Below are 17623 nucleotides of genomic sequence, written 5' to 3'. Positions count from 1 at the left end.
GCTGAAATCAGCATCATTAATTAATTCACTGGGGAGCCAATTATTTGGTCTTGATTTCTCTGAAGAAAATGTTGGGGTGGTTGTTTTTTTTTAAAAAAGTAAATAAGGAAACACTATGTATATGTATAAATATGCTGAAGGCTGTATTTTTTGACACTGCTTCTTCATATAAAACATGTTTGCAGAACACATTGTGAGTATAAGGTGCCTTCTGGTTACAACCTCCAGTTGTGACCAGGTAGCAATGGCTCTTATCAAAGCTGACTGAAATGACATAAAACATTAAATAGATTCCAGTACTCACTTCCTCCTGCAGCTGTTTGACATAAGGTACTTCTCTATTTTTGCTAACATCTTCAGTTTGTACAACCGGAACTTTTCATTACGTATCTCACTTAAAAGATGTCTGTCAGTCAAAAGGAAAAACGAAGAGCCTTAAATACTAATATTCCCCTGTCTCACGCCAAAAATGAAATACGCCAGATAACTGTCTCAACCAAATTCACCAGAAAGAGCTAGAAAACAAATATCTTACTAAAACCAGATCCAAACTCCCTGCCTGTTTCTCCACAATCTTGATCCTCATAGCATGGGGCATACTCCCAAGAACACCTTGTTCATATTCCTCCAAATATGACAATTATTCTAAACAAAGCAGCAGCAGAGACAGAGAGCTTCTTCCAACCCCACAGGCTACTAAGCCTCAGAAATCCATGCCAGAAGGCACAGAGGAGGGAGGAAAGGACAAGGCATTGAGAGAGGGCAATTTTTCTCACTCTAGTTTTACAAATTCTGGCAAGTTCTCATCAATGCCACTGCCAGATCACAAAATATGCTAGGATATCATCACTCTTCTTTCAAGAAACTCAGAGGTGGCATATTAGGACACATCGACCTGTTGCCTAATTTAATATCCTCTATAGTAATCACTGGAAGCATCCAACTGAGAAAATAGCGTGGGAGTACTTGATGGGTGTATGGAACACTTGCTCTGCCCATGCCCTGAGCTGCTGCATGAGCCAAACCTGAGCTACCATCTGCACCACGCTCCCTGTGCCACATGGCATCCCAAACAAGCCAATACTGCAGGTGTTGGGCACCACATTAACACAGCTACACCATTCCAGCTCAAAGACGAGCAAAGCAAATTTCTGCTTGCCTGGAAAACAAAGCAGGGAAGTATATGGTTTCAGAGTCTGGCAGTCTGCTGACACAAGTTCAAATGACTGAGTTCAGACATTTTTGTGGTCCTATACCAGCTACATACAAAGTTAACAGGAGATATCTACAACCATGATTCCCCCTCCCAGAAGAAAAAAAAAATGTATTTCTCCACTTAGACATGTAGATAGTGGAGAGAGAAAAGTAATTCTACAGCATCAGCACTCTTAAGGGATGATGATGGGTCTAAAAACAGGTCAGGTGATTTACAAGGCAAGTAACCAGGTTTTATCACTGCCTGCCTTGCAAAGCATTTTCAGAAAGCAGTACTGGAACAAGGAAAAACTCATTAACATTAGTGCACTTGTGGATTATCTTCCAGAAAAAGTATAGCATACTTAGTACTATGTGTATGCAGCAAATGACTTGGAACCATTCTGAAATATTAATCACATTTTCAACCAAACCCATGCTGCTCCTCCTTTCGTTTGGTATGTTTTGGCTATCCCTGTCAAAGCAGTTGTCTTCAGTCATTTACCTGTTAAGAGACAAGTCTGCTGCAGTCCACAGGATGTGACAAGAAGCAGGAAGCCCATCACGACCAGCTCTCCCAATTTCTTGATAATAGGATTCCATTTCCTTAGGGGCACCGTAATGAATAACCATCCGGATATCTGCTTTATTGATGCCCATTCCGAATGCCACTGTAGCCACAACACACTACAAAACAGAAGCCACATGCTGAATGTTTTGAAATGAACGTGAATAACATGCCTGGATTAATGCTCACACACTTCGTGACAACTTTTTGCTACAGACTCAAAATTCAGCCTGAATTACAATGGCTTCAAACTCACGCTCTACTTCCACGGTACTGTTGTTAAGTCTGATTTTGGTCAGAGCATGAGCATCGGACTATAAACGTAGGAGTGATGAAGTGTTATGGCAAGTGCTAGAGTGTTTTCAAGCTGCTATTCTCAAAAAAAAGGCACAAAATCTATCGTGAAGAGGAACACAAGAAGTCCTAGGATAACTCCTTGCCTGCTTAGCTGCAGGAGGAGGAAAGCAGCTCACAGAACTTGTGATGATATTGTTCCAGCTACTGCTATTTTCCTCAGATGCTATGCATTTTTAAGAGACTTCCTTAGGAATTTGAAGCATAAGCCAGGAACCCTATTACTGTCATAGACAAGGAGTTTCTTTGCCCAGAACTGGAGACAGAGTAAATGGGAAATACATGCTGATATTTCCAAATTCTCTCCTCTACCAGACACTCTACAATTATAAATAGGACCAAGTGGACTTAGTTTCCTACATACCTGAATTTCATCCCTCATGAACTGGTGATGGGTCTCTCTCCTTTGTTTGATTCCCATACCAGCATGGTATGCACGACAGGCCACATTGAGTTTCATCAATTCAAACACAATCTGTTCAGTGGCCTTTCTTGAAGGACAGTAGATGATAGTGGGGCCTTCAAACTCATACACAGGACTGCTATAAATAATAGCAACATGTAAAGACACAGAACTGAAGAAGCCACCCTTCCGCAAAAAGTTCGACTGAACATAGTTGAAAAGGCAACATAGCTTTTCCAGCAGTTCACCTTCTTGGGGATTTAGAAATGGAAACAGATTTTAACGAGTCTGCTCGTACACAAATTGTTTGCCTTTTGGAAAAATGGGCTTGTAAGTTATTTGGTGCTCTTAAATTTATTTTGCAAAACACAGAAGATTTTGGTCTCTGTAGAAGCAGCAAGATAAGGCCTCCCAATTTTCTTCAAGTCATCAGGAAATACGCTTTTACAGCTGTCACTTTTGAAAAGGTCTACATTTACGTAACAAGGTACAAATGAGCGATGACGAATTCATTTATATTGCTGTAAGGGTATATATTGTAGCTTGCGACAAGGAGAATGTCAGGGCCAAAATGGCTACACCACTGGGTCTGCTACTAGAAAAGGACTGCAATTCTATTCAAATTAGCTTTATTAAAAAAATAATCTTACCACAGCTTTATAATGGGCTCACACACATTTTGTACAGTACTGTTTGGAAAGTTACCCACGAGCCAATCCATCATCACCACTGCAAATTGCTAGTGTCAGCAGGTCCTCTGAGGATCAAATGATCCCAAAGATCCTTAAGTTAGCAACACGCAAAGAGCGAGAGTCCATCGCTCCTTGCCTCAAAAGCCGCCCCCCCCGCCCTTTTTTTTTGAAATTGGGTGAGGGGGGTGAGCACAACAACACGGGACACAACACAGCAAGTGACTAGCATGACATCAGAGCCAAAATAGGGAGAAAGCCCACGCTCCTCCTCACCAAATGAGTTTAAGGCTGCTAACAATTCTTAGTACACACTACCAAAACTCCAAAATACCAAAGTCTATCAACAAAACCAGGTTTAAATCCTTACCTTTGTTTTCTAGTAAGGAACTGCTTCAAATCCCTAAGGATATTTCCACTTTGTAATCCAACTTCCAAGTACAGGTTAGGTCTGTCAAAACTAGTACACGTGACCTGGGGATTTTTCAGGTTCAGACAACTCACTATGTCTTCTCTAATCGATGGACTTGCAGTTGCGGTTAAAGCAACAATGGGAACCTGCAATGAGGAGTAGAAGAGAAAGTCTAAAGAGCTCTCACTGATATTTTTTTAACCCAAAAAAATAATGAGTCAAAACTGAAATAGCATGGAAACAAGCACTTAAATCTGTTTATGATGACTGGATCAGCTCAGGTATTTGAAAAATACAGTTAATATTTAGCTTCCTAGAGTTTTGGTCTACACTGTTCAGGAGAGTAGACAGGGACAGAGCACTGCTGAAATATAGGGTTTTATTCTGAATGTGTGCTTTCTTTAGTTAGGCCTTCAACGAGTCTACAGTAATTCTCTGATGTGGTTGGCTAAATTTAGGGAACATAGGACAAAACTTCCAAGAGCAGCATATAAAGTTCAGGTCTAAGTTTTTAAGCTTATGCAATAAATGCTTGAGGAATGTCTAGAAACACAGCTGCTCACTCTTGCAAGCCACTCAGCCAGCCAGTTAAAAAAAAAATAATCCCTCAATATTAAACCAGAAGCTTACAGACATTGTCTTCTACAGCATAAGGATCCAAAGTAATTTAATTGTCAGGAGTTTCCGGTAGTCCAGGTTCAAAATATCCTCCATTTAAGCATTTCGAAAAAACCCACAAAGCTCAGTCACTGACAGGGACTGCATAAACACCAAAACAGCATGGTAACTACACCCAAAGAGCAACATTAAAAGACTGATATTTCAAACTATCATGTAAAATGAGATAGTATCCTTCTCTTACATTGGATATCAAATATGTCAAAACCTCACCGATGGCAGAGCCTTCTTTAATGAGCCTAAACTTCTCAAGGAATTTCTGAAGTCATGGCCCCACTCGGAAATGCAGTGAGCTTCATCAACAGCTATGAGAGTAATACCTGATGGACACAAAACCACAGCATGGACACATTAACAAGACAAACCAACACAAAGTAACAAAATACAATAACCCCACTGTGCTCAATTTCAAGCTTTCCTGAGAAGGCACTAGCAGTCTCCTTAAATTTTTGTTTCTAGAATGCCTTCTGCTGTGTTGACTCCCCAAGCCCATTTTTTGTAATGGCCTCTTTTGTAAAAAGGCCTAAGAGCTTTTACAGACTCTCCCACCACCGTCTGCTTCCTCCTCCAAGCTCCAAATCTCCAACATCCATCACAATGGGTCAAAATCTTGAGCTACCTCTGACAGGACCTATTCCCACCCCCTGCTTCCCAGACTTTCTTAATAATAGTCACAATGCTGATTACAGATGTCGTTAGTTTTATTTTCTGGATTGTAAAACAAAGCCTGAGTGTCTCAGGTCTGCACTGAAGAGAAGTGGAAGTCCAAAACAATATGAGGGGAGAGGGGTTAAAGATGCCCCTGGAAAATAATCTTACATTTTCCAAATCAGAAAAACCCTTCAACCTGAGTACAGCTATCACTTTCTAATCTGCATGTTCAAAGCACCCTAGTGTGAGAGAGGCCAAGCACACAGCTTTTCGGGACTCCAGAAATTCAGATGGCTCCTCTTCTCCCTAGATAGTCCTCCCTGCCTATAGCACTAGAAACTCAATTCCTTAGTAAAAAAAAATAATAAATAAATTCTTGGAGTTTATGTACCTTGAATTTACCCTACTATGAGAGATGTATCAGCTGCATCATTTTTAATGAAAAGAGAATTTTTAAGATGCACTACAGTGTTTCAAAACACAATTTCCTTGTTACTTTCTGAGAAATATCAGAGAAATTAGAATACTTCAAAGGCTAAAATATTTAGTGATAAACATTGCACTTCTGTGATTTGAAGATAAGTGTTTTAGCACCTGTGTTCCCAGGAACCTGTCTAACATTCCCATGTCAAGACCATGCTAAAGACATTACTCATGTATGACCTTTTTTCATCAATAACAGGATCTTCTGTCACCATTTATTGGCAGTCACTACACTAGCCTCTGAGCTCACTAGTGGGAAGAAACTGGTGAAAAATGTTGAAGCATTAAAATAAGTTTAAATGTAATGATGAATTTTAGCTGCCTGCCAACTCATCCACAACCTTAGCCCCAACTTACCAATAGTTCGGTCAAGATCCTGAAGTAACTCCAAGTTCCCCGAACAAAACTCTGGAGTCATATATATGACTCTGTACTGACCCCTGAAAACATCAAGAAATACACTGTCACAAAAAGAAAAACCTTAGACAACTCAACCAAGTGAAAAAAACCCATGATTGTCTAGAAGATGTAAACGAGAATAAGTACAGACTTCCGGATAGGGAACAAGAGGAAGGAAGTGAAGACCGTAGAAAGCATTCCAGAACAGTAGGAAAGCAAGGTAAGTACACAGCGTTACAGGAACAGGTAAAACAGCAGAGAGATTTACTAGCCTTTAAAACAAGAAGAGACTGTTGTGATGACTTGGTGACAAATATAGGCCTAAGACCTGTGTAAAATCCTGTATAAATCACAACATAAAGCTGAGACAGCAAGCCCCATCTCCCCAGCCAGAGGGCACAAGAGGGTGGCTATAGCGTCCCACATGCTCAGCCTGGCTGAATGCAAGCAATACCACTGACTGCCAGGTTCCAGTTCTGAGCCAGAATCAAGAGTTTCAGCGATGACAGATCAGAGAGAGATCCCACCTCTCAAACGTAACTCTCAGAACCTGCAGTCCCTGAAAGCTTAGCTAAGACTTACGCTTTGATACATCCTTTGACGTTTTTTGACTGAGCTGAACCAAGCAAGCAAGCTGGAATCTCTGACATTCTGCAGAAATAAAAAGCACAGTCATGAACAGATTTACTCTCAATGCTTTCTGCCTTAGCTTTCAGCCTATGCCAGCTCTTCATAAAGGAAGTTCAAGCTGTGCGCTCAGAGACTACATTCTTCCAAGGATCTTTGTGGGGAAAAATCTTTTGAAAAAGCAAGAGGGATCAGTGGCTATTCCTGCCACCCAAATGCAATTCCACTTTCCCTCCATATGACCCCCACACCACACACACTTGATTAGCGCAATAACGAATTGGAGAGATAAAGACCATTTTCCTTGCACGAGAACTAAGTTTACTAATAAAACATTGAAAAGAAGAAAATATGGTAAGTTTATTTTCTTTAGCTATTATTTTATGCAGTTCACCACATTTGGATATAAGCCACACTAGCTTGCAATTTTTTGCCTCTCCTTTCAATCTTTTGTGAGCTACTGGTGCTGCATCTGCTAATTTTCAATCAGGTGTCCGCTTTTTAATGACAGATACAATAGTTACGCTTACCAGCTCAGCCACTTCATATTTGACCTCTTTCAAGACCCCACAACCCCTGTCCTCTTAAAACGCAGTAAATCACCAAGTTATTAGTCTTTTGTTTCGATAGCTTCTCCCCACTTACTCCTCCATGTTTCAGTCCTTGGCAGAACTGCACTCCGACTGATAGACAAATTACTGAACTGCATTAGGTTGTAGAAGTCCAGTCTCCTCAGCCTTCAAAATGAATGACCCACTGAGAAGGCGGTGAAAAAACCCTTTCCACTGAAGAAAACAGTATAAAAACCAAAGAAGCTACTGAATACATACAGACACCCTGCTGATTAATACTCAGTCTAGAAGCTCGCTATAGAGCCATCTTAGGCTCTCCAGCCACTCATCTGCACACAGTCGTGATGTGCAGCAGAAAATACCACACATAATTGATATTCCTTACTTCAATAAACTTCATATCCTCTCTTTCACAAAAGACCTGTTCTTTCTAAGTTGGACAAGGCAGGAACGAACTAGAGAACTCAGCACGATCCCCAGAGCTTAAAGGAAAAAACATCAGAAGTGAATAGCTGTTATAACAGAAAGCAAGTACATGTAGGGAAAGCATTATCAGGTATTAAAATCAAAGAGATTTATCTTGACAACACCTCTAACTGCTCAGGTAAGAGCAATTCGCTGTCACCCACTAGTTCCCCCATCAGACCTTTTAAGTGAAGAGTCCAGGTGTTAGGAGACCTACTATACTGTCTGTCTTAAAAGTCTGTGCCATAACTTTGATCCGAATGGCCTACAGCTTCCAGCTCTATGTTGTTCAGATGTTACTTCTCAGACCCAAAGGAAGCCCTACCAAATTTTGACATAACTCTCACAGACTGAAATAGCTTGTGAAGCTTCTCTATCAGTTTGGTCTGCACAAAAAAGGGCCTGTGAATCCAGAAATACTTGAGAAGGATCCACCTTCAGGAACCACCCACCAGCATAGATCCCTTGCTAATTCAGCCTACAGTTCACGTAATTGGCAAATCCAGTGATCTTAGACTATTTACACAGTTTCCATGTGTTCCTTGAGAAACATATGCTTTACAGCTGACACACAAACAGCTTGGTGTACGAAGCTGCAACCTTAAACACCAAGAAATGCCACAAGCAGAATCCGTGGGTTTCCACAGGCAATACAGCAGCAGCTTGTTACTACTGCATTACTTACGTCAGCTGCAGCACCTGGTCTTCCATCAAGGAGATAAGAGGACAGATCACAATTCCTGTACATCCAGTGAAAACAGGAGGAAACTGGTAGCACAAGCTTTTTCCGTAGCCTTAAAGAAGAAAGGCAGAACTCAAACATCATGCTTTCTATGCAGCTATAATGTACAGCTACAAAAGACAATTCTAACACCTTGTTGAGCTCCCCTCCTCCCCCGCCAAAGGATGATATTCTGCTATAGAGGAACAAATATGCAAGACAAATATAGTTAGCATCCATTCGATACCCCTCCCTATAGCAAGGTCAGTGACAAAGGCTAGGACAGAAAAACAAGTAGCCAGCATAGCTGGCTCAGATTTACACAGTCTCAATCAGGGCCCCCTGCTCAGATGAGTCACATGGACAGTCTCTGAGTTTGAGACCTACTCTCCCCCAAAAGAAAAATATTTTTCACCACTTCTTAGGATGTAAAGATAACTTACCAGTTGCCATGACAACAAGATTATCTCTTCTGTGTTCTAAAACAGAATTGATCACTTTCCACTGGACCCTTTAAATTAAGCAACGGGGAATATCTTACTTTTGCCACCAAACATAACATGTAAATTCTGTGAAAGTGCATATTCAGTTGAACTTGAGGTTAAAGAAACACTTCTGGCTGCCTTATAAAGTGCTGTCTTTGCACAGTGCAACCACTCAAACACTCCAACTACTGCAGGTAGTCCCACCAGTGTTATAGTGGGGATCTCTAACTAAGGCAAGCAACATGTGATACAATCATTCACAGCAGATCACAAAACAAACCGTGTTCACATACATGAATAACTGATCCAGAAACACTGTGAAAACCAGTTATCTTCAACACAAGAGATTCTGAACAGGCCCCGATTTTGCCAATCAATTTTCATCCTTTGTGGTCTCACAAGTGTACATAACTGTGGTCAATTAAAAAAAAATCCCCACGCCCCCATTTCCAAAAGTTTACCAAATGTTTTAATTGGGTAAAACAGTTTCACCCCAAGTGTTGCTCTTAGGCTGTGTCTTGCACTGAAAGCATTCCACCACCAGTCATCCAAGAAGATTTCATCCCGCTCCCATCGAACTTATGAACTGTAACAGCAATGCTTGAGTACATAACCACATACTCCATTGAGATTACACCACACTATACAGAGGCCTGTCCCTCCTTAATTAGAGCCACATAACAAAGGATAACCAGACTAAGGAAGTTTATCATACAGAGAATAACATTCGTGCAGTTTGTTGCTCGCTGTTTAAAACACCTGAACTAGACCCGATATAATAAAGCTTTGATCACAGGAGGTATGCCATCAGAAGAGCCAATAAGCTCATCCTCTACTGTGAGAGCAGAGTATTGTAGTTAATACTCCATAAGATTTATTTATTTTGACATCTTGTTGTGGCAAAGGCTGCTTTTCTTTTCCTAGGGATTTAGCACAGGTCCTATTTGTTAGTGGTTTTTAAAATAAGTAGTAATAAAAAAAAATCATATGAGTTGAAAGAAGGGAAAGAAAATGAACCCTAGAGTGTACATTTTAACAGTAAATACACTTACGGTTTAAAAGAAGAATGCCCAAAATAAGTCTTCAGACATGTGATGTGGCTTTCACTGGGTACTGGCAGCAATGGATCTTTAGTGGGACAGAGAAGAAAAAACAAAATCATCTGTGAGTAAATTTTAAAAAGACAAAGCACTGTCTTGACAGACAACAGTCTGCTCAAGGTTAGTGATGCCCAGGGCCCAGGATTTGGGCAACTCCAGTGATAAGAGATGTACCAAACTCTAGAGATATTTTTGGGCTAGAATAAGGGAACAAAAAAGCAAACAGGCTCCTCAGAGACCCTGCATGAGAAGGAGAACATATGGCTTGATTAATGAGATAATAAAGCAATAGGTATTGTAATGCATAGCTGCATTATTTGGACGAGGTACTAGGCATGCCTTGAAAGACCCTATTGAAGTTACACTAATCAAGACCCAACACTGCAAGTTGCTAACGAAGTCATGGTCCAAAAATGACACACAAGGGAACCCTGATCTTGCTGTAACCACTACAGAAATGTATTCAAGATCTCTGTTGAAATTTACAATTAACATTCAGCAGTAGAAAGCATGACATCTCCACCTAGTTTTTGTCTGTTGACCCAGCACACATTCCCTGTAACAGCCTGTTTGGCTATTGTTCAGAGATGAACTGAACAAAGAAACAATCAACTCATCCGTCCCCATCTAGCAGCCCACGTTCTGCTTGGAAGAAGCAAGTGGCTTTTCTCCTGCCTGACGGCGTTATTTTCAGTGACGAGGTCCACAGTCTAACTTACACAACCAGGGAAGAAAGCTTTCACACCTTCCAAACAAGCCAAGGTGTATTTCACCTCACATTTCAGCCTCTTTTCCCCATTTGTCTCCACAGGGCCACCACCAAAGCATTAGGTCAAGATCACCCCCAAGCCAGAATTTCCTAAGAACTCTACCACAAAGCAGCAGTAGTGGGACAACAGAAAATAAGCATGTACCTGAGGTACCATCTTCCCCTCTGCTGTGTTCTGAATAGGCACCCTCAATTCTTCATGACCTCCACATTCCCAGATCAGTTTTACTCCCATTAAGCATTTATAACGTCTACTGATCGTGGCAGAAGTCATCTGTGTTTTGGCAAGGACACCTTTAAATTTTCATCTTGACACACAGACAAGTACTCCTTTCGAAACCCAGATGAGCTTTAACTTTCTGCTTTATGAAACCAAGCTGTGCTTCCACATCTGCTTCTATAGACAGTGGGCTGTTTCTTTAATTAATCATGCACTATAATTCAAAACATACCCAAACATTCCTCCTCTTCTTCCTCAATGCCTTCATCTTCTTCACCACCTGGTGCAACGTTCAACTCTCTATCAGGAGATTTTCTAGCTTTATTGGACTCTCCTTCAGTTAAAACTCCTTCGCAATCATCTACGTCTTCTAAAGACTGAGAAATCAAGAGAAAAAGTTATTTTGGAGCATGAAAGGGTAGATACAATGCACGTCTGAGGTAATACGATAAAGGGACACATGAGGTTTTTTTATCTACTTATGGCATGAAATTCAGACCTATTGGCACATGGCACAAAGAAAAGCACAGTGGTCAAACGACTGTGAGTAGCATTCACATTCCAAGACCCATTTCCTGGGTACCAAAACAATGGCTTTTGTTTCTTCTTTGCAAAAAGGTCTTTGAAATTTTTAAGACATTAAAATCTGTTATTTTATAAAACCAACAGTCAGGGTTTTGGGGTTTTTTTTATGACTTTCAACTAGATGAAGGTACAAGTTTCACCGAGAAGTGACTTAGGAGACGAGTCACAAAAAACAGAAAGAGAAATTATGGGATCCCAATGTCATGCTACACTCATTGTTTCCGAAACACGGTACTTGGAGGAACACTAACTGAACCCCTTCTACTCAAGTTAGCTTTTTTGACCAGAACTGCATTTATAGGAGATTGACATGCAGCACTGAGAACAATCCAGAAGAGACCTGGTCCCTTCCTAGAAGAAAATTCAACTTTTTTCCCCAGACCTTTAAGTCTTGCTTCCTACTTAGCTGAAACCAACACACTTAACCTTCACACGTGTACAAGCACAGGAACACTTGTGACTGCTCTGGTGGAAGTGTTCAGTCATTTGACTTGAAATACATACAGCACTCTCTGCGGGATCAGGAAGAAAGCCAGGGTAAAGAAAAATAAGACCCAACATCTAAATCTTCATTTCAGGAAATTAAAGTTATACCAGTAGAAACATTTTAAAAGAGGCCTGCAAAATATGGCTACAGAGCAGTTTCACCTACAGCCCAGGTTAGCAGCATCTGCAGCACACAAACTTCCCTGTCAGCTCAACCTCCTGGACAAGAGTTTGAATGCAAGACGCTTGGAGCAGATGAATGATAATCTACACAAATGCACTAAGTGGGTAGATCAAGTCCAAGCTGGTATAGTAAAGATGTGGCAAGATGCAAGCGATATTGAAGTCTAACACTAGTAAACTGAATTCTTTAGGTATCCACACATTCATCTGTCTTCTGTCCACCTTCTGTAAGCAACACCGTTTTGCTTCATATTCCTTCCCCTCAACCACATGACACTCCATTGTAACCCAAGAGCATCATCATTACAGAAAAAAGTTAAAAAACAAAACCCCAAGGCACTCACTTTAAGCATCTCCATTTCCAGTTCTTCATCACTTTCAATGACACAGGAAATATTTTGTTCGTTGTCTGTGGAGCATGCCTCCTAAGGAAAAAAAAAAAATATTTTCTTCTTATCCGCAAAGTTATTTCTGTTTTACCCACAACTTTTCAACCTTCTGTACATACTATAAATCATTTCTCTGTATGCCTTTACTTTTTACCAAAAAATAACTAACCTCAACATTCATCTCTGAAGCCTGCTCATTAAAAAAATATCTGAAAGAAATATTGGAACATAACAAGGCCCTGTAGTAAGAGACAAAACCAGTAATATCACCAGATGTGTCAAACACTCAGAACATAAGGAAATTATAACCTGATTTAAGAGGCATCAATCCACATTCAGCAGTCACTAGAAGGACTGCTATTTACAGATCCCTTAGAAAAAGAACTGTTTTTTATTCATGACCAAGTAAGAGATGCTGAGGTACAGAATCTGTCCCCATACTGCAAGAAGTTCTTTGATAACATATTAGCAACTGAAAAAAGGAAAACTAATCAGACTATCTAGAGCTTCTGTATTCAGTACTAATCCTTCCAATCACATGACTGAAGAGCATCTCAGGGCTTGACTATCTCCACAAATACCCTCCAGACTCTGAGCCCCTCTTCCAGCCCACCTTCATATTCTCTCAGGAACAGAATTTTTTAAAGTCTTGTGAAAAATTAAGGATGAGATAATTTCCTTTGTTGGGTGTCCATGATTAATGAGGGCTTTTCTTATTACCTCAGGTGTAGCTTTGTCGACCAATTCTTTTGCAGCCTGACATTCCAAGATTTGAAGTTCTTGCTCAGTAATATTTAGTGACATGAAGTCATCTCCATCTGCTTTGTCCTTAGAGCTGGCTGCTGCAGGCCCATCTTCCACAACAGTGTTACCTCTCCCTGCCTCTTCTTCATTAATATCTCCCTCCCAGAGGCCAGCTAGTGTAGCATCAGAGCAGATGTTGAAGTCGCCTTCAAGTTGTTTAGCAAATTCAGGCACTTCAACTTTTTGTGCTTCAACGTTTGCTGACTCTGCTTCAAGATTTGTTGGAGTTGCACCACAGCTCCTCTCCGGTACAGGAGGGGAAGCTGAACAAAACAGCATGCTTCTTAAGGCATTTACATTCTCTGATATGTCAGCTAGTATTTCTGCAGCCCTAGAAGGTAAAACAAGTCAAACCGAAATGATAAAGGCAGTTACTACGCACATCTTAGCCACAAGTAAAACTAAGGATTCTAAAGTAGTCTGTTTTTCCAGATAGAGTTTGTCCAAAACTTCACACATAAAGGCTGATCACTCACATGCAATTGGCATTCCACTTCTGTGAGAAGAAAATTAAACTTCTTTACACTGAAGAAAACCTATAAAGACTCCCCAAAAACACTGTTTATGCTATTGCCCCCATGCTGGTATCAAGTCTCCAGACTTCTAGTAGTCATGCAACAAGTCCCAAGTATTTATAAAAGAAGGTATTGGTGTGCATTTTGGCAAGAAGAAGAAGATTCAGCAGAGTTCACTGTCAAACTCATTGCAATTAGACCAGTGAAAACTTAAGTTCCTACATATAAAGACAGTATTTCCCCATCAAGCATACTGTGCTTTCTTTTCTTGGAAAAGGACTCACAGGTAACAGAGACAGCTGTTAACACACGTATTTTTTTGCATGGGACCTTGTGGATCAAGAGCAAAACACCGATCTTAGGGGTAAAGCAGAGACAGGCTGGCAAAAAGCTAACCTCTGCAAATTTGCAAGTTGTTCAGAAGAGTCAGGGATATGAGAAGCCAGGTCCGTTATCTCTTCAGCTAGTGACATCAAGCGCTCCTTCACAACCTCTGACATGTCATCTATAAGAAGTGCCATCACAGTTATTTCACATTAATTGAGGTCTAACATCTATATGCAAATAAGTTCCATCCAAGTAACTGCATTTCTACAAGATATACAGCTGATAAGACAGCCTTTTCCAGTGCTTAAAAAAAAAAAAAAAAAAAATCAAGTACACGGAATCAGGCTAAGCTTTCATTTACTTCAGCACTGCATCTCTTCCAGTGGCCCATTATGCATGCTCGGGGAAAAAGAACACAGAACAGGACCATTACAATGTCATCCTTCCCCAGTACACCCTCCAGCTTCCAGAAAAGAGCTGTTAAGGCAGATATGCTGCCTAAACCAAAGCCAAAAAATTGCACCACATATTAAGGGGATAGTACTGCCACTTCCGTCTTTGCTAGAAAAGTAAAATTCGGCCAGTACAAAAGCAAAAAAAACCTTCTTTTTCAACCATAAGCTACATGCAGTACTTAAATTCTGCTATGAAATATAGAAGTGAACAAAACCCAAGATTTTAGAATCACTTTTCTAATCAAGTAAATAATGCTAAGCTGCTCTAAAAAAAGTTGAGTCCTATTTATATACATCAAGAAACGCATTACTTCATAACATCTTTTTTTTTGTTGTCTTATTTCTTCTTAAACTAGATTTTTTGTACCTGCGTCAGCAGAATTGAAATTAACTCACTGAAGTGCTTCCATAAACAAACTAAAATGACAGCAGGAATTTTTACCATCTCTGTATACAGCAGAAACAAACAACATACCGAGATTGCATGCCTACATCACTATGGAAAATAGTTACCCAGCATGGCAACACAGGTCATCTAAGAGCCTTTACAGTCTGTGCTCTCTGGAAGCCATCTCTAATCACCCAGAAGCCAGACAATCCTGACACAAAGATACTATGAAAAAACCTGTTGGGAAACAGAATATTCTATCGTACGTTGAATGAATTCTTTATGCCCGAATGTATCATTTACCTCTTCTTACACAAAATAATTTCCAGTCACCGTTATTCATATTTTTCAGTTTTTGATAAATGATGAAGCCAGCCTGCAAAAGAAAGGGAAAGAAATTGGTACTCAGTACTCTACAGAGAAACAACACCTTTAGAGACTAAAAAAAAACACCCAAGAATTAATTCAGCAAACCACAGCATGAATACATTGCGAAAATCAGATCCCGAGTTGTTGGCCCATGCCGTACAACGGTCGATGGTCTGCCTTACTGCATTGCTCATCACAACCAAGTTACATTTTACAGAATGCTTCACAAAAGGCAAAGTCCTGACTTGGGGTCTACATTGTAGTAGATACTCTTATATAGATGCCAGCATGGTTATCTTATAAAGTTAGCTGCAAGAAGAAAGCTCCAAGTACTCTGCTCCCAGTCTCACCATCTGCTCCACCTCATTCAGATTTTATGCAGTGCTCCAAGAGAATAGCTATGAACCTACTAAGATAGATTGTGTGCTTAATATTTCCCTTGATATGAATAATAAGTTCTAACAGGAAAATGCAGCCTAAAGCTAGGAATGTGCTAATTAGCCTGCACATGTTAACCAAAGCATCTTAAGGAAGAAAGAGAAAGAAACAAGTTACTCTCTCATGTTTTCCTGTGAGGCTCCAAAAGGCAGGCCAGGTGAACAGAGCATAGCAAGAAAGAGGCATTGCCTGGAAAGAGCTGGCTCCTGCAGCTGCACCAGGCACCAAAAATAGAGCTCCTTTCCTTACTGACTTGGGTCTTAACAGGTGCTAAACCCTCCACAGTTACATGTTAAACTGAACTGGAAAAATATGCAATGTTTCTCAAGTCAGAAAAGAAAACAGAGACCACTGTTCCACCTCCCTTCCTGTATCTAACCTCATCACAGAAATAAAAACCTGAGGGGGTTTTATTTTGCTGCCATAAAGAACAATTTTCTCCCAGGAAGAAGGCAGCACCCAGCAGCATAATGGTAAATCCCTTCACAGAACTGTGGGAAAATTACGCTCTTTTCAAAATAGTGAAAAGCAGAGACTTCTTCAGAGCTACAAAAATTCACATGCAACTAAATTACTCTTCCTGGTAACCCGTACTGTGCTTCTGCTCTGCTGGCCACTGGAGAAGATTGTATTTCTTCAAAGTTGCTTATTAATTTTCTCATGTATTATATTTAAGAAGATTTTATTTCATAAGCAGCTCAAGAACGATGACCAAAAATCCCAGTAAAAAACACATCCAAAAGTGCTAACACACTAAAGCCAATACCTGCAGACAGGGAAACAAAAAAAATAATTGCCCACTCTTCACTTCCATAAGCGATTATTGTACTTAAATACACATCAGCCATATTACACTTATGTGGGATAATCACACTGCAAGAATTTCAACTTACACCATACAGTCAGATGTAAGATTCACCCAATTGCTGCATTAAAACTCACTTCCCTGAGGTGACAACTTGAAGTGACTCTAAAAGGACAGACATTCCTCAGGCATACTTGCTGACGCCTGTGTTACTTGGCCCTTTCAGAGCACAGCAGAACTTCCAGGAGCTCCGTTTCGTGAACAGACTTCAATAAAAAGGCAAATCTTGCAACACCATGAAACATTAAGAAGTAAGGATCTCACGGGAGGCTCAAGGCTGCTGTGGAGTGGGGTTTCTTTCTTCCCTCTACATTCAATCTTCTATGCAAAATGTTCACTGCAATATCCTCTTCAAGTGATCTCAGTGTGAAAGTCAGGTACAAGCAGTACCATCTTCAACAGAGAAGATATTAAGAAGCTCTGGATGAGCACTGAGGTTTAGAAAACTTAAAACGGACAAGGAATTGAACAGCACCCTACTTGGTGGCATTTCCACCTTTAAGCATCCCATATCCTCAGGGTCTTCCTACATTCATTAAGTTCTGTAGCAGAAAGGCATTAAAAATGGTAGCTATCAGCACAGTAGAGAACAAATTTATTGATACAGGTGGAATAGCAATCTCTTCTTGTACATACATAGGCATCTGTGGCTGCGTACAATTTCTGCTCCTCACTGAGTGGAAATTCCTCCCAGTTACTACAGCGGACAGACTTATCCTTCAAAAGCTGCTTGCCGAAAAGGTGTTTTACCAGACCATTGAGACTCCATATCTCCTTACACTTCAGCTGGGGAAAGAACAAAAACCAGAGGTCTTGTTTAAAGGGGAAAGCAATTAGACCTGGCAGAATATATTCTTAGAAGTGGCAAAGTGTCCTTAATCCTTCATTAGAAACAAAGAGCTCTGGGTTAGTCAGAACAAACTAGTTTATCAAAGCAGTAACTGTTCTCCAGGCCTAATTCTGCTCTCATCATATTAAAAAGTAGTTTGGCCATTCGAAAGCTGTACTTCCCTGCCCTGAAACTGTATT

General features: G+C 40.4%; 1 protein-coding gene across 4 annotated transcripts in view; it reads right to left on the bottom strand.

Moving 5' to 3' along the window:
- WRN (WRN RecQ like helicase) overlaps positions 1-17623 on the bottom strand; it is a 47808-nt gene that overhangs the window by 20108 nt on the left and 10077 nt on the right. For all 4 annotated transcript variants that reach the window (XM_049815366.1, XM_049815367.1, XM_049815368.1 and 1 more), the window contains exons 6-21: positions 17231-17380; positions 15226-15298; positions 14149-14257; positions 13154-13568; positions 12389-12469; positions 11023-11167; positions 9754-9829; positions 8660-8727; positions 8181-8289; positions 6414-6482; positions 5790-5872; positions 4512-4618; positions 3579-3766; positions 2481-2658; positions 1700-1881; positions 305-406 (exon numbers count right to left, since the gene is read on the bottom strand). In XM_049815366.1, coding sequence (XP_049671323.1) covers positions 305-406; positions 1700-1881; positions 2481-2658; positions 3579-3766; positions 4512-4618; positions 5790-5872; positions 6414-6482; positions 8181-8289; positions 8660-8727; positions 9754-9829; positions 11023-11167; positions 12389-12469; positions 13154-13568; positions 14149-14257; positions 15226-15298; positions 17231-17380 — 2135 coding nt within the window. The remainder of the gene's footprint in view (positions 1-304; positions 407-1699; positions 1882-2480; positions 2659-3578; positions 3767-4511; positions 4619-5789; positions 5873-6413; positions 6483-8180; positions 8290-8659; positions 8728-9753; positions 9830-11022; positions 11168-12388; positions 12470-13153; positions 13569-14148; positions 14258-15225; positions 15299-17230; positions 17381-17623) is intronic.

The sequence above is a fragment of the Accipiter gentilis genome, chromosome 12, assembly GCF_929443795.1.
Source record: "Accipiter gentilis chromosome 12, bAccGen1.1, whole genome shotgun sequence".
NCBI lineage: Eukaryota > Metazoa > Chordata > Aves > Accipitriformes > Accipitridae > Astur > Astur gentilis.
Note: the sequence above shows the minus strand (reverse complement) of the source record. Positions and strands in the feature narration are given on the sequence as shown.